Here is a 27819-nt window from a genome sequence, read left to right on the forward strand (position 1 = left end):
ATTAGCTTCATTAAAGCTCATGTACAAGCTCACTGGTTGATTGGTTGTAATATACAATTTATTTTTGTATAGCCCAAAATCACACAAGAAGTGTCACAATGGGCTTTAACGGGCCCTGCCTCTTGACAGCCCCCCAGCCTTGACTCTCTAAGAAGACAGGGAAAAACTCTCAAAAAACCTTGTAGGTAAAAATGGAACAAACCTTGGGAAAGGCAGTTCAAAGAGAGACCCCTTTCCAGGTAGGTTGGGCATGCAGTGGGTGTCAAAAAGGGGGTCAATACAGTACAATACAATACACAGAACAGAACAAATCCTTAATACAGTATAAAAATAAAAATTTTAGAAGTACGGAGCAGAATTTAACAGTAGATGATCTCGCATAAGAAGATTTTGATATATTTAGAGTCATGGAGACCTTATCCATCAAGCTGCCACCCCCATTTGGCCATTCCATGGCCGAAACAGCACTGCACCAGCCAATCCGATGAAAGGACCTCTCCTTCCCATGATTCCTGCGATCCTCCATCAGGGATGACTACACTCATGGGCCACTGCTTGTTACTACAAATGTCTGCCAATCGAATGGCAGCAACTCAATGCATTTAGGCATGTAGACATTGTCAAGAATTGGCTCCAGCAGACCCCTGTGACCCTGTAGTTAGAATATAGCGGGTTGGATAATGGATGGATGGCTGGATGGACATTGTCATGATGACCTGCTGAAGTTCAAACTGAGCATCAGAATGGGGAAGAATGGTGATTTTAAGTGATTTTGAATGGGCTATGGTTGTTGGTGCCAGACAGGCTGGTCTGAGTATTTAAGAAACTGCTGATCTACTGGGATTTTCATGCATAGCCATCTCTGGGGTTTACAGGGAATTGTCCGATAAAAGGAAAATATCCAGTGAGCAGCAGTTCTCTGGGCGAAAATGCCTTGTTCATGCCAGAGTTCAGAGGAGATTGGCAAAACTGGTTTAAGCTGATAGAAAGGCAGCAGTAACTCAAATAACCACTTGTTACAACCAAGGTATGCAGAAGAGCATCTCTGAATGCACATCATGTCAAAACTTGAAGCAGAAGGGCTATAGCAGCTTTAGACCACACCAGATAACACTCCTGACAGCTAAGAACAGGCAACCGAGGCTACAATTTGCACAGGCTCACTAAAATTGGACAATAGCAGATTGGAAAAAAGTGTTGCCTGATCTGATAAGTCTTGATTACTGCTTTTAGATGGTAGGGTCAGAATTTGGCGTTAATAGCATGAAAGCATAGATCCATCCTGCCTTGTACTAATGGTTCAGGCTGGTGATGGTGTAATGGTGTGGGGAGATATTCTTTGCACACTTTGGACCCCATAGTACCAAATGAGCATCATTTAAATGCCACAGCCTACCTAAGTATTGTTGCTGACCATGTCCATCCTTTTATGACTGCAGTGTGCCCATCTTCTGATGGCTACTTCCAGCAGGATAACACGCCATGTCACAAAGCTCAGATCATCTCAAACTGTTTTTTTGAAAATGACAATGAGTTACCAGATCGGCAGTTACCAGATCTCAATCCAACAGAGCACCTTGGGATGTGGTGGAGTGAGAGATTCACATTATGTATGTGCAGCCGACAAATCTGCAACAACTCCATGATGCTATCATGTCAATATAGATCAAAATCCCTAAGGAATGTTTCCAGCACCTTGTTGAATCTATACCACAAAATATTACGTTCTGAAGGCACACGGATGTCCAACCTGGTACTAGCAAGGTGTACCTAGTAAGTGGTCAGTGAGTGTATAAACTAATAATTAATCAACACCGAATTAATATTCAACCAATGTTCATAGTCAGTTTCTTTAAAGAAAAAACATTCTGCATTTCTTTTCCAGTCTATGAGTAACTACAGCATAGCATAAACTGCAAATCACCCTGGTATGTCTCTTTAGGTTACAGCAAGTTTCTGTGTGGCTGTGCCAGTTTAATTTCTCATTTTAATAAAAAAAAAAAAAATGAGCTTGTATTCATCAGTGTGTCCAGAAATGAAATGACATCCTACATATGGCTTTTGTTCTATGGGCATGAGCTTTGTATAGGTTCTCTATGATTGTGTTATGGATAAAGGTCATTCAGAAATGAAGGTCAAGTTTGGAATATTATAGTATACATTTTTACCTTCCTTGGATAAGCCTTAGGCATATATAAAAAGCAGTGTATTTGTGATTTGCAAATTCTGGACATACCTGAACACAATTTCACTACTTTTAAAGTGATGTCCATGTTTGTATCAGGATGTGAGCATGAAGGTGTTATAAAATAAAGCAGAGTAGAAACTGAAAAAGGGTTGTGGCCTGAGCAGGAAAAATCATTTTTAAGTGCAGATAGTGGTGATGGACTAGGTACAAATGGCCCAGGACATTGCCTGTGCAGTCTGTTTTAGTAATATGTCCATCAAGTCCCAGACAAATCAGATGTGGATCTGAGGAAGTTTACATCTTCTTGTATTCAGAAGAGGCAGGCCAATAAGCAGAGCTTAGTCATGATCATGGCTCTTCCACATTGGCTACTTTCAGACTATAGCAGGAGGCCAGACACCTGACTCTTCATATATCAGCAAATGCCGTCTCCTCATCTCCTCCTTTAATTGAGTCTCTGTAACAGTGGTAAAATGATCACAAGTTGGATAATGTAATAACTCAAAAACAGATAGCTCAATCCTAATGAAATTTGACAGAATTATTAGCATTGTAAAGTGATAGAAGCTTTTCAATTTTGAGCTTGTTTCTTCGTGTAAATTTTGATATGCAGACATAACTACAGATTACATATTAAAGGAGCACTGGATTCATCGGATAGAAGGATCCTTTCATCAGACTGGCTGACCCAGCCCTGACTCAGCTGTAGAATGGCCATTAGTTGGGAGGCAGCTAGTTGGCCGAGGTCTCCAGGACTCACTCTGTGTCTGGCTTGTCCAAATCCTTTTCTAAAACCTTGCTGTGGTTCTAAAGTTAACCGATGAGCAGATATTGTTGTTTTTAATTTATGTTAATTAGTTTCTACCTTGTTTTTTTATGTATTTGAACAAATCTATACCCTTATGTGGTAATTCTTTAGATAGATAGATACTTTATTAATCCCAAGGGGAAATTCACATACTCCAGCAGCAGCATACTGATAAAGAAAATATTAAATTAAAGAGTGATAACAATGCAGGTATACAGACAGACAATAACTTTGAATAATGTTAACGTTTACCCCCCCGGGTAGAATTGAAGAGTCGCATAGTGTGGGGGAGGAACGATCTCCTCAGTCTGTCAGTGGAGCAGGACAGTGACAGCAGTTTGTCGCTGAAGCTTCTTCTCTTTCTGGAGATGATACTGTTCAGTGGATTCTCCATGATTGACAGGAGCCTGCTTAGCGCCTGTCGCTCTGCCACGGATGTCAAGCTGTCCAGCTTCGTGCCTACAATAGAGCCTGCCTTCCTCACCAGTTTGTCCAGGCGTGAGGCGTCCCTCTTCTACGCGGTGGTATGCTGGGTTGGCAGCATAAAGAAGAGGGCGCTCGCCACAGCCGTCTGATAGAACATCTGCAGCATCTTATTGCAGATATTGAAGGACGCCAGTCTTCTAAGGAAGTATAGTTGGCTCTGTCCTCTCTTGCACAGAGCATCAGTATTGGCAGTCCAGTCCAATTTATCATCCAGCTGCACTCCCAGGTATTTATAGGTCTGCACCCTCTGCACACAGTCACCTCTGATGATCACGGGGTCCAGGAGGGACCTGGTTCTCCTAAAATCCACCACCAGCTCCTTGGTTTTGCTGGTGTTCAGGTGTAGGTGGTTTGAGTCGCACCATTTAACAAAGTCCTTGATTAGGTTCCTATACTCCTCCTCCTGCCCACTCCTGATGCAGCCCATGATATTTAGTGAGTGGTATAATCTATTCTTGCATTTTGCCTTGAGTTGTTGTGGTACTGTGGTCACTACATTTTTGTGGTAAATACTGTAGCCAGGAACAGATTTTCCCATTAATGCTAACATGTTCAGTGTAGGTGAATGCCTACAACATAAATGCTTTTGGTCATTTTAGTGTAGACAGATACTTTCATTACTGATGTGAAAACGCTAGAATGAACGGAAAGCCATTTTGAAAGAAAAACATAGTAATGTGGACATAGCCTAAGTGTTTCTTTGCACTGTGTGCACGTAAAATCTGAACTGAAAATATTTATTCAATATAATTAATCTCTCACTAACAATTATTTCTTTACTTTTTGTACCAAGTTAGAAAGGTCATCTCAATCCATTAAACATACAGTCATTCTAAATAAGAAAGCTCATAATCAAAGCCATCAGTAGACTTTAAACTGGACTCTTCACATATTCAATTCATTGTCATTTTAAGTAGCAGTCTATTGTCTCAGTGCTTACTTACACATGTATGCAGGTATGGTATGGTAAAAATAAAATGCAAGCCCTTACAATATTTACACACATAAACACACACATAAAGTTAAACAAACAGAGAGAACTCTATCGTATTGGTTATGTCACATTAATTCAAGGGCTTTTTAATGAAGCAATTGAGAGGTGGCATATTTTAGCAATGGAAAAGAGGAAAACAAAACTCCTCTTATGCCTTTCTCTGTGCTAAAGTATTCTGGTCATAAATAAATGAAAGCACCAATTGGATGACTTAATGTTTTAAAATTATCAGAACCAAAACATATAGCCACTGTTTTATATAAAGGTTTAAAATAATTCTTCAGACACAAGAAATTGTTGGGATCCCTTAAAATCCATTTTTAGAACATGAACTTTCAGTACTGGAAGTAAACAAGAGGTTCATTGGACCTTGTGCTCAGCACTTCTTTCTTCCTCTCCTTGACGCACTTGATACTCCACGGGTCAACGATGTACTGAAGACTTCACTGGGATGGTCCCCCTCATTGACGCACTATTGAGTCTATAGGGGAAGAAACCCCACGCTACTGCGAACACACATTTCTGACCAAACCTCCCTCTTGTTGAAGTGCTGCAAAATTCAAAGGGGAACCGTAGAGTGTGGCTAGGCAGAGAGATGTGGGGAGGCTGGTGTGAAGCAGGGTAGAGAGGTACTTAGGTTCAAAAGCTGGTATCAATGCCCATGTCACAATTTTAGCACTGATCCATCACTAATGCTATCCATTTACACATTACCAGAGTAATATTTATGAATTAGGCCAACAAATGAGTATTGATGAGCTCCCCAAATACCTTGGGATGTTGTGCATGCTGCTTTAAATGTTGCATAGTGCAAGTGTTATGCACTTCAAACTTTCATCAAAGAAAAAATTCAGATCCTATTCTAAAATATTCTGCAGTTGTTTGAAATCATCCCTCTCGATGACTTCAGTGGAATTGTGTCTTCTGCATTGCAATTGGTGACAGCATTTATTGTTCTGCCATCAGTTGCTTTTCTTGTCCCTGAACATTTTCCTATTAAACAGTTTGGCTAATGTTGGCTGAGTACATTTCTTGAGTGGTCAAATTGGGCTGCTTCTTGGAGTGAGATGACTCACAAAGCCTTCCATAGTCTTTGTATTGGTTAACAAGAAGATAATTCAAAAATTTGGTTTTCGAACCTGCTTTGACTGCCACAGATTTTCAGCATATTTCCTAAATCTCAATTTCTTGTATAATATCCGCTTTTTCAAAACTAGCCCACTTCTTCTAGGCCAAATTTGAATGACATTGGGCGATAAAATCTGTAGTTGTGGTTTCCATGCCTGAGGACATGTGTGTCTTCATCTGACCTTTTGTTTAATCATATTGTTTTATATAATTTTCCAAACATGTTGTTACTTATACAGTAGTGCCACAAGCATGATGTCCATATCAGACATTCTGCATCAACAAGTTGTTTAGCCATTGAGGTCTTTCTGGCTTGCTTTGGTATAGTATGGAAATTTCTGATTGTGCATTACCGAAAATGTATTTGCATAAGCCAGTGGCATGTCACAAGCATAAGTTATACCCCTACTTTGAAGATCCTAAGTCATTTACAGGCATAGATATAGTTTTACCAATCAACTTGACACCCCTTCTTTTCAAACATCCATCCATTTTCCAACCTGCTGAATCTGAACACAGGGTCACGGGTGTCTGCTGGAGCCCATCCCAGCCAACACCGGGCACAAGGCAGGGAACCAATCCTGGGCAGGGTGCCAACCCACCACAGGACACACACAAACACACCCACACACCAAGCACACACTAGGGCCAATGTAGAATCGCCAATCCACCTAACCTGCATGTCTTTGGACTGTGGGAGGAAACCCACGCAGACACGGGGAGAACATGCAAACTCCACGCAGGGAGGACCCGGGAAGCGAACCCAGGTCCCCAGGTCTCCCAACTGCGAGGCAGCAGCGCTACCCACTGCGCCACCGTGTTGCCCTTTCAAACATTCTATAATTTTATAAAGAAATGCTGAAGTCCAAAAATGTATAAACGGTAGCATGTAATGGCCTGGTGTTGTGTGACTAATTATTGAATCCTGAGACTCCTAATGACTGATGTCTCATTCCATGTCCAGTAGCAGTATCTTAGCAAAGTAAGAATGACACCAATTCATAATTTATATTGATTGCCAGGCTCTTCAACAAATAACAGCCATAGTTGCAATACAAGTAGCCTATTCAGCTTCTCTAGTACATAAACGCAACAAATAAAATCATCAGACCCCAAAGGGACATCCTTTACACTGCCAGGCAGATCCACAGTTTTGGGGCCTGTAGCTAAAGGCTCAGCCTCTTGTAGTGGTTTTATCTGTCCTTGACATTTTTGGAATAGCAGCCTGTTGTTATCACAATGCTTGCTGTGGGATCTGAATATTAATAAGTTCTGTAAAGTAAACGGGGCCAAAGCCATCTAAAGGTTATACTTTAGAAGGAAGATTTTAGAAACTTAAGAATGGAAGTTACAGTCCTGGTAATGATCTTTGTGACAGCATTTTGAATTAACTTTAAGTCTGGAAATACAATGATTTGAACAGCCTGAGAATAAGGCAATTTTCAACTCCGCTTGAAATAAATACATAATTTAAGTCCTCTGTATTCTGCCAAGTGAGAAAATGCCTTTACTGTCCATGTTTCTTTGCTACAAAAGAAGATAATGGGTAGTGCAGTAATATGGGTGCTGAAAGATAGTGTATTGGTGTCAAAGATAATGCATAAGTGGCAAACTTAATTCAGCAAATTAAAGGCCCTTGGAATGAAACAATGACTATACCATGTCACTGTCCGTGACAATGCCACCACGTAATATAATTTGTCCCTTTCCATACTTAAAAGTAAGTAATTATTACTCGCCCAATTGTTCTCTCATTAAAAACACCATAGGAGAAATGTCACTATAACCTGTGTAGTGCCACCCCAGAGATCTGATATATTTATGTTCTTGCCACTAAAGATTAATGCCTGTGTTAGGGCTGCATGGTGTACAAGTACTGGAAAAGAGGGGGGGGGGGGGGGGTTGTGGGGGAATGGAACAACACGGTGCCAGCATTTAGGGATTTTTGGTACTGGAAGTAAACATCAGCTTTCCTGTCAATCCCACAACCACATTCAACACATTCCCTTGCCAATTGCTTTGGAGTAAGACTGAAGGTATCCATTATTTACTTCAGAATCGCTTTCATAAAAGTACAGAGGTCTGAAAGCTGTTATCAATACCAAAGTCAAATTTTTAATAACAATTTAACACTAGACTGTATAAATGAATATAACTCCTTACCTTGTCAAAGCTAGAGAAGATTCATAATTTGTTTTGGCATCCTTGGACGAGGAACACCAGAGCAGATGTTCATTGTTCTGGGGATCTGAATTTTTCCTATGCAAGGCACCATCTTTAAACAAAGTTAGTTTTGGAGAATTCAATGGAGCCAAGTTGCACTGAGAAGAGTTTTTTGTTGCTCTGAAGTTGGTAGCTGTTAGGTAATGCAGATAGAAAGACATTAACATTGGCAGGGAATTAATTCAAATTTAATTCACACAATATTTAAAAAACTAAGTGATTTTCTGTATGGACTTCATGGTCAGTTTCTTCTTTATTTTTCTCACACTGATACACTGCACAACAATTTTTTTGAAAAGTCTTGCTTCCTGAAAAGTTTTTGCTGTTTGTGACAGGTACCTACTGGGTATGCACAAATATAGTTGTGGTTTTACTACATCACGTAGGAACTCTGAGAAATGTACATTTATAGGTTTACTGACAATAACGTATTTAGTCACATTTATGTTTCACATAAGCTATTAAATTCAACAGAATTAAGTGTTTTGCTCCTGATTTTCTTTTGTATTCAATGTCTGGTGCATCACGTTGCAGTGTCTAACAGTAGTCAGCAAGCATTGACGGATTCCAGTTGCCCTGGTATCGTTTCTCCATCGTAGCAATGTCCTGGTGAAACCTTTCACCGTGTTCATCACTGACAGCACTGAGATTTGTGGGGAAGATGTCCAAGTGTGAGTGGAGGAAATGAATCTTGAGTGACATGTTGCACTTCATTGTCTTGTATGCTTTGAGAAGTTTGTCTACCAGCTGAATGTAGTTTGAGGCTCTGTAATTGCCCAGAAAATTGTCAACAGCGTCTTTGAAGGCTTTCCAGACAATGTTTTCCAGCCCAACTAACAGATCTTCAAACCGCTTGTCACTAATAGCATGTCTGATTTGGGGGCCAACAAAAATGCCCTCTTTGAGTCAGTTATTCTTGGGAACATCTGTCTTAAATAGCGAACACCTTCGCCTTCCTTGTTCAGTGCTTTCACGAAATTCTTCATGAGTCCCAGTTTTATGTGAAGAGGAGGCAAAAATATCTTTGCCGGGTCAACAAGCAATTCATGTGCCATATTTTTCTGTCCTGGAACTAACTTTTTACGGAGTGGCCAGTTCTGTCGAGAATAGTGCGACTCTTTGGCATGGCTGTCACATTCACAGATAAAACAGTACTTTTGTATAGTCGAGCTGCAGTCCTAGTAACAGAGCAACGACTTTAAGATCTCCAGATATTCCAGTTGTACATGCTACACTGGACTGCTTCAGCAACAGTTCCATATTCTCATACGTTTCTTTCATGTGTATTGAATAGCCAACAGGTACTGAAGGATAAACGTTGCCATTGTGTAGCAGAACAGCTTTTAGGATTAACATTGACGAATCAAAGAAGAGACGCCACTCTTCCGGGTTATGATCACAACCCAAGGCCAAGAACAATACTTCACTGTCACAACAGAAACAGACTGTCGACTTGTGCAAAAAATTTGGTTATATCATGATGTCGGCCTCGAAACACAGAAATTTTCATACCTGGTGACAGCAAACACCATTTCTGCAGTCTCGAACCCAGCAGCTCAACTTTTGCTTTTGACAGACCCAAATCTCTGACCAAATCGTTCAATTCGGACTTTATCAGATGTGGATCGCCTGATGAGCACGGTTCAAAATCCGGTTCAATGTCACTGTCAGTACCCTGCATTGCAGTTTCTTCGTCTGGTTCGTCTAAGGTCCAATCCTCTGGTGGTTTCGGAATTGGAAGACTGTTGTCATGTGGCACGGGTCTCATTGCTGAAGGCAGATTAGGATATTCAATTGACTTCTTGTTTTTGGCAGAGAATCCAGACACATTAGTCAAACAGAAGTAACAGTCCGTCACATGGTCTTTCTGTTCTCACCATATCATAGGAACAGCAAACAGCATCGTCTGTCGAGTTCCTCTGAGCCAGGCTCTCAGACTGACAGCAAATGTGAGGCGCCCATTCCTTGTCTTGATCACCAGTTTTGCAGCCAAAATATAGATGATAAGCTTTCTTCACAAGAGCAGTCATCCAACGTCTCTGAGGCACAAGTGTATATTCGCCACAGATATAGCAGAATGTATTGCGGCTGTTAAGACATTGATGAGACATATTGCCCGACACCAAAACGTCTATAGCATCAAGCTTACTTACTGTTATATTGCTACAGATGCTATACTTTACTGATACTATACATACACACTATCTATATTAACCAAATGAGCAGGATTGGTTTATGCAAGCCACCTTTATAGCATGCTGAGACAGCGTCAAGCTCGTTCAGAGCTGCCCAGGCATGCCCAGGATGTCAACTTCCATAGAACAGGTTCTGTCCTGGCCTGATTCCATGCCTAGACATGCCCAGTCTGCACAAACCGTTGCTGATAAGTCACTTATGGGAACGAAAATGTTTGGATACAAATATAAGAAAAAATCATGACTAAACTGAAAAGCTACGTGATGGGTACATTTTGATGTGATATTCGTGATCAGCACCCAAAAATCTATAAGAAACACCCAACAGTGTTCAAGAAGCAAAAACTTTGTTGTGCAGTGTAATTAAAACAGCCATCTCTTTGTTGTGTATTCTTTATATTATTTGATAAGTACTCTGTAACATGCCTATGATCCGCTTCTCGTAACTAAGAGTGTGTGGTGGATGTTTGCCGACTGGCCAACCAACCACAAGCGTTATCTGCTAGTTACCACCCAAATAATCCGATTGTGATTCAGACCTATGGATATAATACTCTGATTTACATTCTGTCAAATAAGCAAACCAGCTGTCATGGCACAACATCTGAGGCTTCGCCTATAACAGTGCAGGCCTACCCCAGACTACCAGTTGCATCCCAGGAGCCTCTTGAACCCGCGACTGCCATCTTCACCCGAAGATGAGCCAACGGATGACGACACAACATGTATATAACAAGGGGTAGGTGTATTAAAGTGCTTCAGTGCTTTTATTAAAACTTTTCAAATCAAAGTGTCCAAATGTGCTCTGCAGAACCTCCAATAAATCATTAAAACGGTGAACATCCGTACAATTTAAAGTCCTGAACTTAAAACTAGTATAAAACCATCAGTCATTGGATGCTTGTTCCATGTGATGAGCCCAGTGCAACTCCCACTTCATCTCTCCGGCTCTCCCAATGCTCGCTCAGCAAGTGGAGATGCAAGTGGCTGCTGTCCACTCCAACCCGACCTCCATCTTGACTGCCAGACCACTATGGGTTGGTGTCCTCCTGCCTTAATTCTCACTCCCCTGGCATGCCTCAGATCCCTGGTGGAGGAATCCTCCATGCTTCTACATACTCCTTTACAGATATTCAATGGAGCGAGCTACCCATCCAGCGCTGATCCTTCACTCCCATGCAAGACCAAAGACCACACTGCATTCCCACACTTGCTGGCTGTCTCGTCCTACCATTCCAACCGATGCTGGTCTTATGGCTTTTTTTCTCGTTCTTTTTTTCTCCTCCTCCTTTTCTTGTGCCAGCTCATCCTTTCTATGCCTTTGTGGGCACAGCGTCTCAATCGTGCACTGCAGGAAGCTGATGAAGCAATTAAGATAGACCGCACCCTCATATGCAGGTACATCTCACCCTAATTACTCCACCAACGTCCCTCAGCTACGCAAGCACACACACCCATGGAGATCGAGTCAGGCAATTATTCATTTATTAAAAATCTGCCACCTAAGCCATAATACCCACTATACCGCAATCCCAGAGTGAGCATCTAAGATGAAAACCATTACGATCTCTGTACTTGGCCCACTCCTGAACTTAATGGCACAGTACTATTATCAGTTCTGAAATGTACTTGGTAGGTATAGTATAAAACTAAGATCTGACCATAATTACCAGTGCTGTGTAACTAAATAAAGTGCTTAAGCATGTCAAAACCTACATGTGAATCTAATTGCATAATGTGTGCACCACCAGAAAACATTCAAATGAAGTTTATTACATCGGTAAAGGCCGTTTCGGGATTGGTGAGAAAACCAGGGTGAAACATAACAACTTATCTGAAAAGATTACAATAAGATTACTGAAGCTACATAGGAAAATGTTTTTAAGTATGTTTCATTCTAAAGGTAAATTTGAAATTGGTCTATAATGTCTAACAATGTTTTAGTCTAGATTTTATTTCCTCTGTAATCACTTTTAGTAATTAGATTGTCCCCGTCAATAAATATCTATTGATAATGGTAATTATAATACCTGCAGCATACATTCTTAAGTTTGTCACTAAGTCCATTGAAACTGGGTTTAAGGTAGGGATGTAGGTGGTATAATTCATTTTATACGTGAAATTTACAGTTCAGTTATCAATGCAACATTTTTAAAAAAAAAGGTACACACAAGAAAACGTGGAGTTTGACTAAACAAAACTGCTTTCTCTCGGATTAATTCTTACTGGTAAAAGTGATATGAGGCAGCCCAAATTTGAGGTAGACTGCCACTGGTCTTTCTGAGTATTACAAAATAATTTGGAAACTGATTTGTTCATTGTCCATATTGCATGTTTGTACATTTTCATATTCTTGTCCAGTTTGTCTCATCAAGTTGAGCTGTGAATCCTTCAAAAGCTGTGCTTAACATAAGGGCCGGTATAGTCATATGAGCGGAGGGAGTGGAGTGACAAAATAAGAAATATCAGTGGTGATATATAATGTGCAAGAAGAAACTGGCAGTAATTTCAAGTGAGAAAAACAAATTAGCACCAGAAAGTCAATCTGTGGAGAAAACCCATTACATTTTAATTCATATTTAGAAGGTTGTTGTTAGAAGAAGGGGGGACTTAGCAGGAAGCAAATTAGACTGCATGTTTTTTTCCCATTTTATTCTTAAGCCAACATCCACTTAAGAGATTTTTTAGGTCAAAATTGTATCAGCTCAGCCTCATTCTATAGGCAAACGATGATTTCATTCGGATAGAAGTCTGAAAAAGGATATTTCATAAATGAGAACACATCCACTCCTGTTGTCCATGGCTGCACTTGGTATAATGAAAAAAACTAGAAAAGAGTTTATAATGGCAATTCAAAAACAAATGTATATGTTCCCGGCAATGTATGAAATGCAGGCAATTGTATAGAATGCATGCTGTGTTTAGGCAAAGTATTAAATATCCAAATTATTGTAATATTATATATACTTTCCCTAGGCGTTGTATGTAATACCTAGGCATTATATAGAACTAGTCATTTAGCCCGTTACAATAACGGGCGCTAGAACAGTTGTGCATAAACATTAGTAGGAACAGTCTATATTAAATGGCAAGGGACGTTGACCTCATTCTTTTTGTTGGTCGTATTTTTCTTTCTTTCAGCCTTTCTTTTGTTGATGTTTACTTGCTGAGCTGACCGTTCTTCGTGGGCTGCCGTCGTGTATTGTGTGTCTTCAATTTCCTGTGACAGTAATACTGTCTTGTACGGCTCTATTCAATAAGGACATGCACAAAAAGGCGAGCTTCAAAAGGGCGACCTCAATTGGGCGCGGCGAATAAAGGTGTTCGTAGATAATTTAGTTCAAATGGCTCAGGAATATGTGAAGAGCAACAAAGGTGCAGATCTTTCTTTACATGTGCCTTTATTCGCTGCGCCCTTTTGAGGCTCGCCTTTTTGTGCGCGCCCTTATTGAAGGATGCCGTCTTGTACGTCCGCTGGCTTGTACGTCCGTAATATACCTTTAATTTTCTCTGGCGGTAATACAGGCGGGTGCGTCGGTAATATGCCTTTAATCTCCTCTGACAGTAATACTGGCTTGTATGTAGCTGTAATATGCGTCACTGTATTGTGTACCTTTAATTTCTTCTCGCAGTAATACTGGTTTGTATTTCCGTAAAACGCCTCTAACTTTCTCTGACAGTAATATCGCGCATCGCACCGTGCCCCGCGCATGCGCACTTCACCAGACGACACCCACACACTGACACCTGGATGCACATAGGGATTTTATATATATAGATGACAAATGCTATTTAGGCAAAGTATTGTCTTTTGGCATTGCATAGAATGCCTAGGAAATGCGTGACATATTAAATCATTTCATACTTTGACATCCAGTTTTCGGCATTCTATACAATGCCTACATTTCAAACATTGCTGGTACTATAACCAATTGATTTGAAATAACCATAGCTCCAGCTCTGACAGTCATATGCTGTGTTAAAGTAATGAATCTTGGGTCTTGATTTAACAGTAATATTAATAATCAGATCATTCCTAAGTTTGTGTTCCTTTATAACTAAAAACCCTGCCACATACACTTGTTTTATTTATAATTGAAATATTAAGGTGGCCAGTATCTTGAGAATACAATATACACACTGTGGTAACGGCACCAATAGGTTTTGTAAGGTAATGGGAGACAAAAGATTTATGGCTAAATATTTGATAAGGAACATGTTAAAAAAAAATGTTCTAAACCTAACTGGAAGCCAGTGAAGAGATACAAGAACCGGGCATTGTTCTTAATTCTAATTATGATTCAATATGTTTTCAATTTTTTTTAAATCAGTGAATGATTTGAACGGCTTAACTGTAAAGCAATATAATAGTAAATTATGCTCAAGATATATGAATAAGCAGTCATTTCAGTATTCTGCAGCTTAAGAAACCACCTTAGTTTTGAAATCCTGATGATATAGGTGATTTATAGAATAATTTTTAATCCACTACAGTATACTGCACGTAATTCAAAGAAATTAAGCACTGGAATGAAGATTGACGTTATCTTAACTTTGCCTGATCCAATCTGATACTTTTATGGCCAACCTCAAGCCTATTAATTTTTCTATCATAACCATCTCTTGGCTTTTTCAATTTATGTACTGTAATGTTGTACAAAAAAAGTACCTTGCCAGAATCTAAAAGTTGTTGAGGTGGAGAAAAAAAAGCTAAAAATAGATTAGTAAATTTGAAAAAGAATGAAATCTGTCAATAATTGAAGCTTGTGACCTTCATTGAAAGAGATGTGACCAAGGAGCAAAATAACTGCTGTGAGGCAATCCACCATGAAGAAATTGAATGAGGTGCTCTGTGGGCACGAATGAAATAAAACTGAACAGAAATTTTTCACTTTAGTAGCCCTGAGATCTTTAATGAGAAATGCCATTTTTGACTATTGTCCTCTTGTTTATCAGCTTTATGAGAATTTTGTTGAGGAGATTGATGCAATTGACAATGGAATCTCACAGTTCGATGGGGAGCCTCGCTATGCCATGACTACAAACCTCAGCGCCAGAGTTGGACACCTCAATCCCCGTTGGAATGACGTGGACCAGGACACAGAGGTAAGCTGATGTTAGTTTTAAACATGCAGTGCTTTTTGTGTACCTGGAGCAGAATAATTAACTGGAAAATATTCAAAACACTTCAGAAACCCAACTCCTTATTTTTATACAGTGTGTTAGCGCAAACATTTGTGTCTTCTTCCATGCTAGGTGTAAAATTTATCAACTCAAGTGTGTTCTGAAAAATTGTATAACTCTGTTTTTAGCTAAAGACAGAATATTTAAAACTCTTGGCAGGTGTATTTTACCCATATATGAAAATTTGTATTTGTTGAGAAAGTGAAACAATATTGAAAAGTCAGGAATCTGATGTTATTGGAATGAAAAGTTCTACTGAACATATTTTCAATCACAAGTCTACAGGGAAAGTATTCATTAAAATGAACAACACATTGATACAGAAACCATGCAGCATTTTCAACAGTCTGGCACATGCCCCCGTGTTCCTTCAGGACATAAAAGCTACTGAGCCACATTGGCAGCATGGTGACTAGTCTGAATTTGAGTTGACATATCTTTATTAGGTTGCAACATAAATATAACCTTCTGAAACCTGCTTAGCCCAGTTCAGGGTCGTTGGGTAAGAAAACGCTAATCCGTTACAAGGCTCATACATGCACATACCCATGCTCGGACAGGACCAGTTTGGAATTGCTAATTAACATAACCTGCGCATGTTTGGGGTAGATGTTGAGGGAAGTTGCAAAGACGTAGGGAAAATGTGCAAATTCCACTCCCTGGACAGTATTCAGATGTCGGATTAGAATCCTGGACATTAGATCTGTGAATTATCAGTGCTAACCTCTTCACCTCCCTGATGACCTGCTTACTTTTATTTTGCCAGACTTAACTAATTTAAGTATCTTAAGTATTTTATTTTTTTAGCGGCAAAAGAAATGCTTGACAAACTCAAAAGCACAATCAGGAAATCCATTAGGATCCAAACCATTTAAAGAAGCAGTACAATCTTAAACTGAGGAATGGCCATATCGGAATTAGAGTAACAAAACTGTACTGCTAATCGTTCCTATGTTTAAAATGTCTTTTTTCCCCGCTACCTCATGCTAGGTTTCTGTTGATTCCTTTTGATGCTAGAATGTTAATGAACACTAGATGCATCTAGAATCTTTCTAATTACAAGTTTCTTCATTGTGTTCATAAACCCTATGATTTTCTGCTTCTTCATTTTTTTTCTATCTTAACCCTGAACTTGTCTTCATTTTAATCCTTAAACTCACCACAACCTGGCAATACTGCCCTACAGAAATCGAGGAAATTTCTGAAGCTATGTCATCCCTGTGCTTAAATAGAAAATGATGCCCATAATGTCACAAGCCAGTGCACATGCTTAGTACAGCATATTAGTGGCACAATCCATGGCACTCTGGATGACAACAATGGTGTTGATGCTGTAAGTGCTAAAACAAAGACTAAGAAAACAAAAGGCAAACATAACTGTCTTTAAGAACAGTCAAGAACACACTGTTCACATAGATTCTTAAGTCTGAATATTTTTAAAAACAAATTTTGAAACTGAATATTTATAAGAGGTGAGTTGATTAAATTAATCATAATTTTTAATTTAAAAGAAAATAAGAACTAAAACAGTAAGTATTGTTGACAAATGCTGTTGTGTTCTTAAATTACGACTGTGAGTACTATATGACTGCATTTGCAGGTGCTTTAGAATAGAATATGGAATTTCATGAAAAGAAAGAAAACCAAACATCCCAGGCTCCTGCATCCTTATGTGTAACATGTTGTAGCAGTCCATTGCCTCTAAGGTTCACACCATTGAAATTTATTATTTTTTTTATTGGGGATTCCAGGAACTGGCAGAGACAAGAAACTAACAAATGAATCACTAATATATTAAATGGAAAACCCAATACAAACAACAACAATCAGACAATCCTCCCTTTTCCATTACGACGATACAATTTGAACACAACAATGAACTACCACAATAAACACTCACGACAATGTCTTTAAACAGTCCGATGCGGCAAAAGCGGATGAAATGGTTTGGTGTGAAGATGACAATCCCGGGAACAGCTTCTGTAATAAATGACTGGAACCGTCCTACCAGTAGTCCTGAGCGGCAAGGAGTGAGATTTGCAGGAACGCTTCTTTTGAAGATGCACAATTCACCACTATACACACAAAAAGCAGGCATGAGACAGTCCATTCATCCTAACAGGAAACAATCCAGGGCACAATTGACTTCTCAGTACACATGTCATTCAGGCTACACAAAAACACAGCCCTCTCGTTGCTCCGCTGGGCCCCCTTTTCAACTTTCCTGCTGGCCTCACCCCCAGCAGCCCCTATTCTTGCTTCAGTCATCCAGTGAGGGTAATCCGCTTTGGGGCTGCTGAGAAATGGAGTTCTTCCCGCAGTAGCACTGCTACAATGTATCATACTAAATGTAATGAATTATTATTATTATTATTATTGTTATTAGGGTGAGAAGCTCAGTCATCGGGGAGGGGCTCAGAGTAGAGCCGGTGCTTCTCCGCATCGAGAGGAGTCAGATGAGGTGGCTCGGGCATCTGATCAGGATGCCTCCTGGACGCCTCCCTGGTGAGGTGTTCCGGGCACGTCCAACCGGGAGGAGGCCCCGGGGAAGACCCAGGACACGCTGGAGGGACTATGTCTCCCGGCTGGCCTGGGAACGCCTTGGGATTCTCCCGGAAGAGCTAGAAGAAGTGGCCGGGGAGAGGGAAGTCTGGGTATCTCTGCTCAAGCTGCTGCCTCCGCTACCCGACCTTGGATAAGTGGAAGAGGATGGATGGATGGATATTATTACTTGCTCAAAGGCCTTATACTCTTGTTAGATCTTTAATAAATGACAGGAGATAATCAACATCCTTTGCTTAGCTGACAGCTAGGTTGTCCAGATTTCTCATCCAGATACTTTTAAAAAGTTGCCAATGTTTTTTCTTCACCTCCTTGTTTTGTTAGGTTGTTTCAGACTCCTATGAATTTTTGCGGTGTTGGGTTTTTGCTTAATGGTTCTAGTATTAAATGCACTTAGTCTCCACTAGGTGCCTTCATGTACATGATTCACTGTTTTTAATTGACAGAATCCTGCTTGGTCAACTTTTTTTGAAACCTTTGAGAATTTTGAATTCCTGGATTATGTCTCCAAGCAGCTGTTTTGATCACAATAAAAATGTCTATGAGCCCCTCAGTGTAGGACTTGTCATGTATTCTTGTGAAGCACTTGGTTACTCTGGTCTGGACAATTCTAAAGCCGATGTAGCAGGATTCTTTTGGTGTACACTTGTTGAAATTTGAAAAAGTAGATTAATGCCGAGAGTTTTTGGCACAAGTTATGTTGGTGAATTATAAACCCTAATGATTCAAGGGCTGCCAGAATGAAATGTCATGGCAATTTTTCTTTTATCTAACCAGTGAAGTTTGAAGGAGTGAATCATTCCTCATTTGTAAAATTTCATAATATTTTACTTTAATCTTCAGTTCAAATGAGGTCTTGGTTCTTGCTATGCATACGTAAAACATTTATGGTAATACAGAATAAATATGTTGCTGGATTAATAACACTAATAAAACATTTTTAATTTGCCAATAAGAAATATAAATGATGATCAGTACAGACTGTTAAAAACTGACTGTTTAAATAGAATGCAGAAATACTAATTGATTGTTTGTCTGAAAATATAGTAGATTAAAATGTGATACACTGGTAGAATAACTGGTCCTAAAAGGAATGATCCACCCAAAAATTATATTTTTTATGTCTTATATACCCCCTGTGTTTGTTGTGATTTGCTGTGACAAAAAAATGATGTCATGTTTTCCTGGAGAATGAAGATAGAACAAGAGCCTATGGTGACCAGCGTTGGACAATAGCAAACAATTTAAAAAACAAGTTATCCAATTATTTGAGTCAATTGTCAAGTCATCTAGTGTTATACTCCCAATGTGCAAAACACATGCGTTTTTTGCTAAAATACTGGTAAATAAATACAGAAAATGAAGTTGTCCATGACAGTAAGCCACCTCACACACGGTCACACTTTTGAACTGAAGATCAAACTCTTGACCAATGAATAATTGAAGGAGATAGGTCTTCGATTTTAAGATAAAACATGTCGGAACTCTTTCAGATTCAGGACACTATGGTGTCTGCAACAAGAACAGACAGCATTTATCAACATATATGACAACTGCTGATGTCCGTGAGCTCCTGCTGCTTTACCCATTATAAGCATTGATGGTGTTACATGCAGCTGAGCTGCTTAGTCTGCCTGCAGGTGTATTGGTAGGCTGGTGGGGCACAGAGTGATATGTTGTTCAGTTGTTTTAGTTTTCAATTAAGATTGTGATTTAAAAAAAAAAAACTGAAGGTTTTGTGCTCTTACAGTATTTTACAATACAATACAGTTTATTTTTGTATAGCCCAAAATCACACAGGAAGTGCCGCAATGGGCTTTAACAGGCCCTACCTCTTGACAGCCCCCCAGCCTTGACTCTCTAAGAAGACAAGGAAAAACTCCCAAAAAACCTAGTAGGGAAAAATGGAAGAAACCTTGGGAAAGGCAGTTCAAAAAGAGACCCCTTTCCAGGTAGGTTGGGCGTGCAGTGGGCATCAAAAGAAGGGGGTCAATACACAGAACAGAACAAATCCTCAATAAAAAATACAAATTTTTAGAAGTACGGAGCGGAATTTAACAGTAGATGATATCACATAATAAGATTTGGATATTTTTAGAGTCCTGGAGACCTCATGCATCAAGCTGCCTCCCCCATTCAGCCATTCCACGGCTGAAACAGTGTTGGGCCAGCCAATCCGATGAAAGGACCCCTCTTTCTCACAATTCCTGCGATCCTCCATCAGGGATGACTTTTCCATAGGCAGGCAAAACAACTTGGCAGGTGGGCCGTGGCACCAAGTGCCACATTTGAGTACCGAGAAGAGAAACGGAATAGGTGAGGGTTAGTATCCAATTCTAACTGTCATGTTACTTATGTTTAAGTGCTAATGACTAACAACAGAGATGCAGTCTGTACAGTTAATCAGCAGCTCTAGTCAGGGTGTGCTAAACTGAAGTAGTGAGTCTTCAGCTGGGATTTAAAAGCTGAGACCGAAGGGGCATCACTTATAGTAGCAGGCAGACCATTCCACAGTTTAGGGGCCCTGTAACTAAAAGCTCGACCTCCAATTGTTATTTTTATTAATCCTTGGTATTTGTTCCTACTGAAGTGGCAACATCGTTGTGGCTTTCCAACTGTAAGCATAAGGGCTTTTTGTGTTTAGTACAGTGAACTTCCATTTTCCAACCCGCTGAATCCGAACACAGGGTCACGGGGGTCTGCTGGAGCCAATCCCATCCAACACAGGGCACAAGGTAGGAACCAATCCTGGGCAGGGTGCCAACCCACCGCAGGACACACACAAACACACCCACACACCAAGCACACACTAGGGCCAATTTAGAATCACCAATCCACCTAACCTGTACTGTAGTTTAAATTAAATCTACACTTTCATATTCTAATGACCTATTGTGACCACAGTCACTGCTGTTTTAAATGCATTGTAAGTTGTGCACAGAAGTGTACCATCTGTTTGAGTTTGCAGAATCCCTCTACAAAAGAATGATCAATATTTGTAGTCATTGTCCTTTCTTACATTGGTCACTTAATTCTTGGTATTTGCTGAAATAGGAGGTGAGAGCCACACATGTAAACTAACAACTGTGATACTCTGTGACCAATTTAACTAACATATCTATCTGAATAAAGTTCACCCCGTCCTCTGTTCCAATTCCCTTTTACTTTATTCCCCTTTTCACATGTTGAATTGAAACAGGTAAAGACAAACAAAACGGGTAGAAGCCACTATGTGTAGCAAGCTACTGTGTAATCCATTTCACATAAGCTGTAACATGGAGTGAGCAAACAAGACAGAGGCCAAGAACTGGTAAAAGAGAAAGGTATCCCATTAGCAAACAGGACAATGCATTCTGCACATCTTAATATTAAAGTACCAACCACCTTGTTGTGGAAATTCCCTTATAAAATACTCTTAAATAACTGAGTACAAAATGGAAATCCTTTATTATAACATTGAACCCAATGGAGCCTGCATATCAACATGTAAGTTCTGTGGGCTTACTGACGAGTAGATTAGCAAAATTAATTTGCCTAACACAGGTAAATACATCAGTTGTACCAATCAGCATACAGATAAATGGTATAATATCAAACACACCCTGTATCTTTAGTTATACAAAGCATCCAAAATAGTTTAACTTATTAAAATACATTGGCAAGCATCTCATCATTAAATATGAACTTCTTACATATACATTCTTGTAGGGAACAAAATAAAAGGAGTTAATTATATTTATCTCATCATCACCATAGTAAATGTGTTGGAAACAAATGGTACCAAATTTCTTAGTTACATAGGCAGGCATAGTCAGAAACACTTCACAAACCCACACAGAAAGTTTTCCCTCACACGCCTACATAAGCATAAAACATGGAAAAAATTGTAGAGCCTTTGTGTCATGCTGGCAGTTAGGCACAGTACAATCCACATGACCTTCCAGTGCTTAGTAGAATTTGCCAAAAGTAAAACTAACATTAAATCTGTCTATTTTGAGTCAATAAGTTCAGATTTCAGTATAAATGTTTACATGCTTCCGATTCTTTGCATTAGGGATGTTATGAAGAAATCTGATCATGCGTATTAACGTTATCATTCAGAGAGAGGCCGTTTTCTGTGAAAGTGGAAAAGAAAAATTTCACTCAACAATATTACTATACAAAATAATCATCTGGTAGTTAACGATCAACAATAATGGACAAAGTCACAGTCAAAGTTAGACGCAGTTGTGATAACATAGTCCATCAACAGCATCTTTAGAAAGTGCTGCAGAAGAAGTTGAGAATTAAGAAGTATATGTAGTGAAATCATTTTACTGTTGAATCTTAAGGTCCTCCATATAGGTAGGAGAAGTAGCTTAGCAATAAGACAGTGGAACCATGTGCCAGAAAAGGGTACTGAGAAGAGCAACAGAATAAGGCTGGGGGTAGCAGTAACTGTTTATAATGGTTGCCAAGCTATCATTTTTGTGCAAATAACTAACAGATGGAATTGCAGTATGAAGAGCTAATCAGCTGCTGTGATTGTGGTATGCCAGACTGAAGTAGCAAGTCTTCTGCCGGAGACTGATGGGGGTATCCCGCACAAAACCAGGCAGATTATTCCACAGCCTTAAGGCCTTGTAGCTATAAGCTCAGCTTCCTATTGTTGTTTTATTTATTTGTAAACATTCTTCTAGTTAAACAAGTCCCAAGCCATAAGAGCTTTATTAAAAATTAAAATATTCTGTTTATGCTAGTATAGCCTTAAAAGAGCTACTCATAATTTGACAGCATGTAGCTGTCCTTAAAATTGCACTGCTAGCCAGTTATGTCAGAGGACTGCTCTGGGTCCCAAATTCAGACATTTGCTTTATTTGAACCTGACACTTTTTACTACAAATCTATGTTTGCTCTAAATTAAATAAAGGCAGCAATCCATGGAGTTTTTTTTTTTCTGCTGCTATTCTGACAATCAGCTTGAGCCTCTTGCCTAAATGTGCTTCTTGATTGCCTATTCCCGGTTTTGAAAGATCGCTGCAGGGTGAATTTTTCTCTTTTCCATAACATTGCTTTTGAGATCATAGGACCGTGTTTATTCATAGTTTCAAGTGAAAGATGTATTTTCTGAAAGGTAGGTCACTTTTGATGAACTGATGCTGAGGCAATCGACAGGTACTAATTAATACATATCAGCCTGGGAGTCTGCTCCACCGAAATTTACTACTTTAGAGGAACCTTTCAGAAAGACTAAAATGGAATAGAGTTAAACATCAAAATAAACCGTTCAGAAGACCAAAAGTCATGTAAAATAAGTTGTGCAATTAAGTAAGAGGCTCTCTTTTAAATATATAAATTTAAAGGTTTGTTGACAGATTGGCTGGGATGATTAGCTGTAGCCAAGAACACTTCCCATTCAAAGTGTATATTATATAGCTCCCTTGGTGTTCTACCAAGCAAATAGGAGTATATTTTCAAAATATCAAATATAAACTATAAGATGATTCAATATATGCTTACAGTAAGTATATGTGAGAAAGACAACAATGCAGAAAAGTCAGAAACGGACACAAATACAGACTTCTAAAAATGTAATTACTAAATTAAAATGTGAGATTTGGCTCACTTGTGTTAAAGCTTCCACACTGCATACTTTATTACACCTAATCTGTGTAATATGAATGCTTCCTGCAAAAGTCCCCACAACACTAGGTCTGAAGGTCAGACCAGAGGAGGTTCAATGTATAAAAATAAAAATATATGATTTATATTGAAACCAAAATACAGTCAGGCAGTCTCACCATCTGACACTAGCAAAACATCACGGCATCCACAGAAACTGAGCCCAGCCGGAGTCAAGATGATCAAACAGCACGTATGAAGCTAATTATCCTGCAGCTTGCTGCTCAGCTAACTTCCTGGCACGTTTCAGTTGCAGGTGCCTTGCCAATTATTTGAAAGCCTTTCTCCAAAGAAGCACGACCTGTGGGTCACAGTGAATGGAGGTTAGAAAATTAGAAATAGTAGCTGTAGCCCTAGCCACCTTGTCACTACCACAAACCCATCCAATAATGAAAATTCAATTGGCAAGAAGGCAGTGGTCAAAGACCCATGCATTTTTAGACTGGTATTCTAATTATGTGTCTTGTAAATAGGATTGTGGTCACTCCATTGACAAGACAAAATGAATGTCTAAATTGTTGCTTATGGAATTCTGGGAGTACATTGTGTGCCTGCATGTTTGTCAAAGGACCTGCCAGACTGAGAGAATGAGGGTCTCTGCAGCTTCATGTTGCATTGTGTGATGAACACTAATGAAATGCTTTACTGAGGCTGCCACTAAACAACTGTGGGCACCATTGTACAGCACTGCAGAAAATGGGGGTGACCTTCTTCAACAGCAGTTTGAATCAGTGAGCCATAAGATTGAAGGAAGGAATGTTACCCGTTTATGGGGTTCACAGGCAGTTGCTGTCATAACATGGCATTAAATTTGGAATATTGATCCTACTTAGACTTTTCATCCCATATTTCATTTTTTTATTTTCACTTGCAGTGATATACCTTAGAAATCTATTCTCAGTTTTGAAAGATAGTTATTGGTTTATTAACTATATGTTTGCATTCTTCTTTACACTTTTTTAGTAATATGTGAGAAATTTATGTGAATCTAAACAAAAGATTTTTTTATTGTAGGGTAATTGTTATTTGTCTATGTAAGGCTCTTCTGTCACTAATGGTAATAATTCTCTACTTGGTTCCCAGTATGGTATTGGTTTTCTTATTTGAATCATCAGACTAAAAAGTTTCAGAACCCATCCTCTAGATAAAAGAACGTTTGTGTTGTGTAACTCCTCTTTCTGAAGCTGGACCATAACTTACAGGAGTTATTGAACTAAAAAAAGAACACTAACAATGAGCCAGTAAAACCACATCAATTTGAATAGTTTCAAACACCATAGAATCCCCGTGTCATCTCAGTACACCTACAGTGCATCCGGAAAGTATTCACAGCGCATCACTTTTTCCACATTGTGTTATGTTACAGCCTTATTCCAAAATGGATTAAATTCATTTTTTTCCTCATAATTTTACACACAACACCCCATAATGACAACGTGAAAAAAGTTTACTTGAGATTTTTGCAAATTTATTAAAAAAACTGAGAAATCCCATGTACATAAGTATTCACAGCCTTGGCTCAATACTTTGTCGATGCACCTTTGGCAGCAATTACAGCCTCAAGTCTTTTTGAATATGATGCCACAAGCTTGGCACACCTATCCTTGGCCAGTTTCGCCCATTCCTCTTTGCAGCACCTCTCAAGCTCCATCAGGTTGGATGGGAAGCGTCGGTGCACAGCCATTTTAAGATCTCTCCAGAGATATTCAATCGGATTCAAGTCTGGGCTCTGGCTGGGCCACTCAAGAACATTCACAGAGTTGTCCTGAAGCCACTCCTTTGATATCTTGGCTGTTTGCTTAGGGTCGTTGTCCTGCTGAAAGATGAACCGTCACCCCAGTCTGAGGTCAAGAGCGCTCTGGAGCAGGTTTTCATTCAGGATGTCTCTGTACATTGCTGCAGTCATCTTTCCCTTTATCCTGACTAGTCTCCCAGTTCCTGCCACTGAAAAACATCCCCACAGCATGATGCTGCCTCCACCATGCTTCACTGTAGGGATGGTATTGGCCTGGTGATGAGCGGTGCCAGGTTTCCTCCAAACGTGATGCCTGGCATTCACACCAAAGAGTTCAATCTTTGTCTCATCAGACCAGAGAATTTTCTTTCTCATGGTCTGAGAGTCCTTCAGATGCCTTTTGGCAAACTCCAGGCGGGCTGCCATGTGCCTTTTACTAAGGAATGGTTCCGTCTGGCCACTATACAGTCCTGATTGCTATAGAGATGGTTGTCCTTCTGGAAGGTTCTCCTCTCTCCACAGAGGACCTCTAGAGCTCTGATAGAGTGACCATCGGGTTCTTGGTCACATCCCTGACTAAGGCCCTTCTCCCCCGATCACTCAGTTTAGATGGCCGGCCAGCTCTAGGAAGAGTCCTGGTGGTTTCGAACTTCTTCCACTTACGGATGATGGAGGCCACTGTGCTCATTGGGACCTTCAAAGCAGCAGAAATTTTTCTGTAACCTTCCCCAGATTTGTGCCTCGAGACAATCCTGTCTCAGAGGTCTACAGATAATTCCTTTGACTTCATGCTTGGTTTGTGCTCTGACATGAACTGACATGAACTGTCAACTGTGGGACCTTATATAGACAGGTGTGTGCCTTTCCAAATCATGTCCAGTCAACTGAATTTACCACAGGTGGACTCCAATGAAGCTGCAGAAACATCTCAAGGATGATCAGGGGAAACAGGATGCACCTGAGCTCAAGTTTGAGCTTCATGGCAAAGGCTATGAATACTTATGTACATGTGGTGTCTCTGTTTTTTTTATTTTTAATAAATTTGCAAAAACCTCAAGTAACCTTTTTTCACGTTGTGATTATGGGGTGTTGTGTGTAGAATTCTGAGGAAAAAAATGAATTTAATCCATTTTGGAATAAGGTTGTAACATAACAAAATGTGGAAAAAGTGATGTGCTGTGAATACTTTCCGGATGCACTGTATATCCATTCTGGAAACCTTGTTTTTAATGGTCAGGGTCATGGAGTGACAAAGTTTATCCTCTTAACAGCAGTTTGGAAAGTAATCCTAAAATTGTTTTACGAAGAGCTTCATCCTCTCACTTGGATAAAGCTGGCAGCATTGTGAGGATTGTGTTTTTTGATTTCTCCACTGCCTTCAGTAACATTCAGCCATCCCTGTTAAGAAGTAAACTCCGAGATATGTGGATGGGTGAGCCTAAGGATAATGGACTGTCTATCGGGCTGACTGCAGTTTGTGAGACTTGAGGACAGTGGGAGTAGCACTGGAGCACCACAAGGAATAGGCCTGTCTCCTTTTATTATTACTCTGTATACCTCACTCTCTGAACTGTAATGCCATGTCATGCCACTTGTAGATCTTCTCAGATGATTCTGCACATATGGGGTGTATTGATAAAGGGGATAAGGCAGAGGAAAGGAGTAGGTGGAAAAGTACATTTCTTGGTGCAGAGTGAATTATCTGCATCTTAACATCAGCAAAACCAAGAAACTGGTTATTGACTTTCGCCATACCAAAGAGTCTCTATGTCAGGTCACTATTCAAAGAGTATGACGTAGAGGTATTCCAGTCCTACAAGTATTTGGGGGTCCACATTAATGACAGGCTGAACTGGTCTTGGAAAAGAGAGGAACAATATAAAAAAGGGTAGAAGAGGCTCTTTTTCCTTGGGAGACTGTGTTCATTTAACATGATGGCCATTGTGATTTCCTACACTGTGTTGTGCTGGGCTGGTAACATCACTTCAAGAGAGGCCCACCAAATCAACAAGCTAAATAAAAGGGTAAGCTCAGTTATAAGACACACTCTGGACCCCCCCAGAGGTTGTAACGAAGGAGAGAATTTAAACAAAATTGAGTGACACACGAACAGTGAGGATTTTCAGCCATTCAGAAATATATCAAGAAACACAATGGGGCTCCTTTATGCCAACTATATAACTCCTGCATAATGCATCACTGTGACTGTGACAGCCAAGTTTGAACTTTTCTTTCTTTGTTTTGAATTTCCTTGCTTTATATGTAGTCATATTGATGTGTGTTTAGACCAGTGTGTATTTATTTGTTTATTTATTTATTTACTTACTTACTTATTTACCCATTTATGCATTTTATTTTATTTAAAGAGCTTCTGTAAAAAGCCAAATTTCCCTGGGGACAAAAAAAGTTCTATCTGGAAGGATATCATTCTTATATTTCTACTAGCAAAATACCCGCGCTTCGCAGCGGAGAAGTAGTGTGTTAAAGAGGTTATGAAAAAAAAAAGGAAACATTTTAAAAATAACGTAACATGATTGTCAATGTAATTGTGTTGTCATTGACAATCATGTTACGTTATTTTTAAAATGTTTCCTTTTTTTTTTCATACCTCTTTAACACACTACTTCTCCGCTGCGAAGCGCGGGTATTTTGCTA

At 39.6% G+C, this 27819-nt stretch overlaps 1 protein-coding gene across 1 annotated transcript in view; it reads left to right on the forward strand.

Moving 5' to 3' along the window:
* The window catches only part of myg1 (myg1 exonuclease), a 92025-nt gene that overhangs the window by 11848 nt on the left and 52358 nt on the right, over positions 1-27819 (forward strand). The window contains exon 4 of the mRNA XM_028798514.2: positions 14979-15128. Within this exon, the coding sequence (XP_028654347.2) occupies positions 14979-15128 (150 nt within the window). The remainder of the gene's footprint in view (positions 1-14978; positions 15129-27819) is intronic.

Source organism: Erpetoichthys calabaricus, chromosome 3 (genome assembly GCF_900747795.2).
Source record: "Erpetoichthys calabaricus chromosome 3, fErpCal1.3, whole genome shotgun sequence".
NCBI classification, from domain to species: domain Eukaryota; kingdom Metazoa; phylum Chordata; class Cladistia; order Polypteriformes; family Polypteridae; genus Erpetoichthys; species Erpetoichthys calabaricus.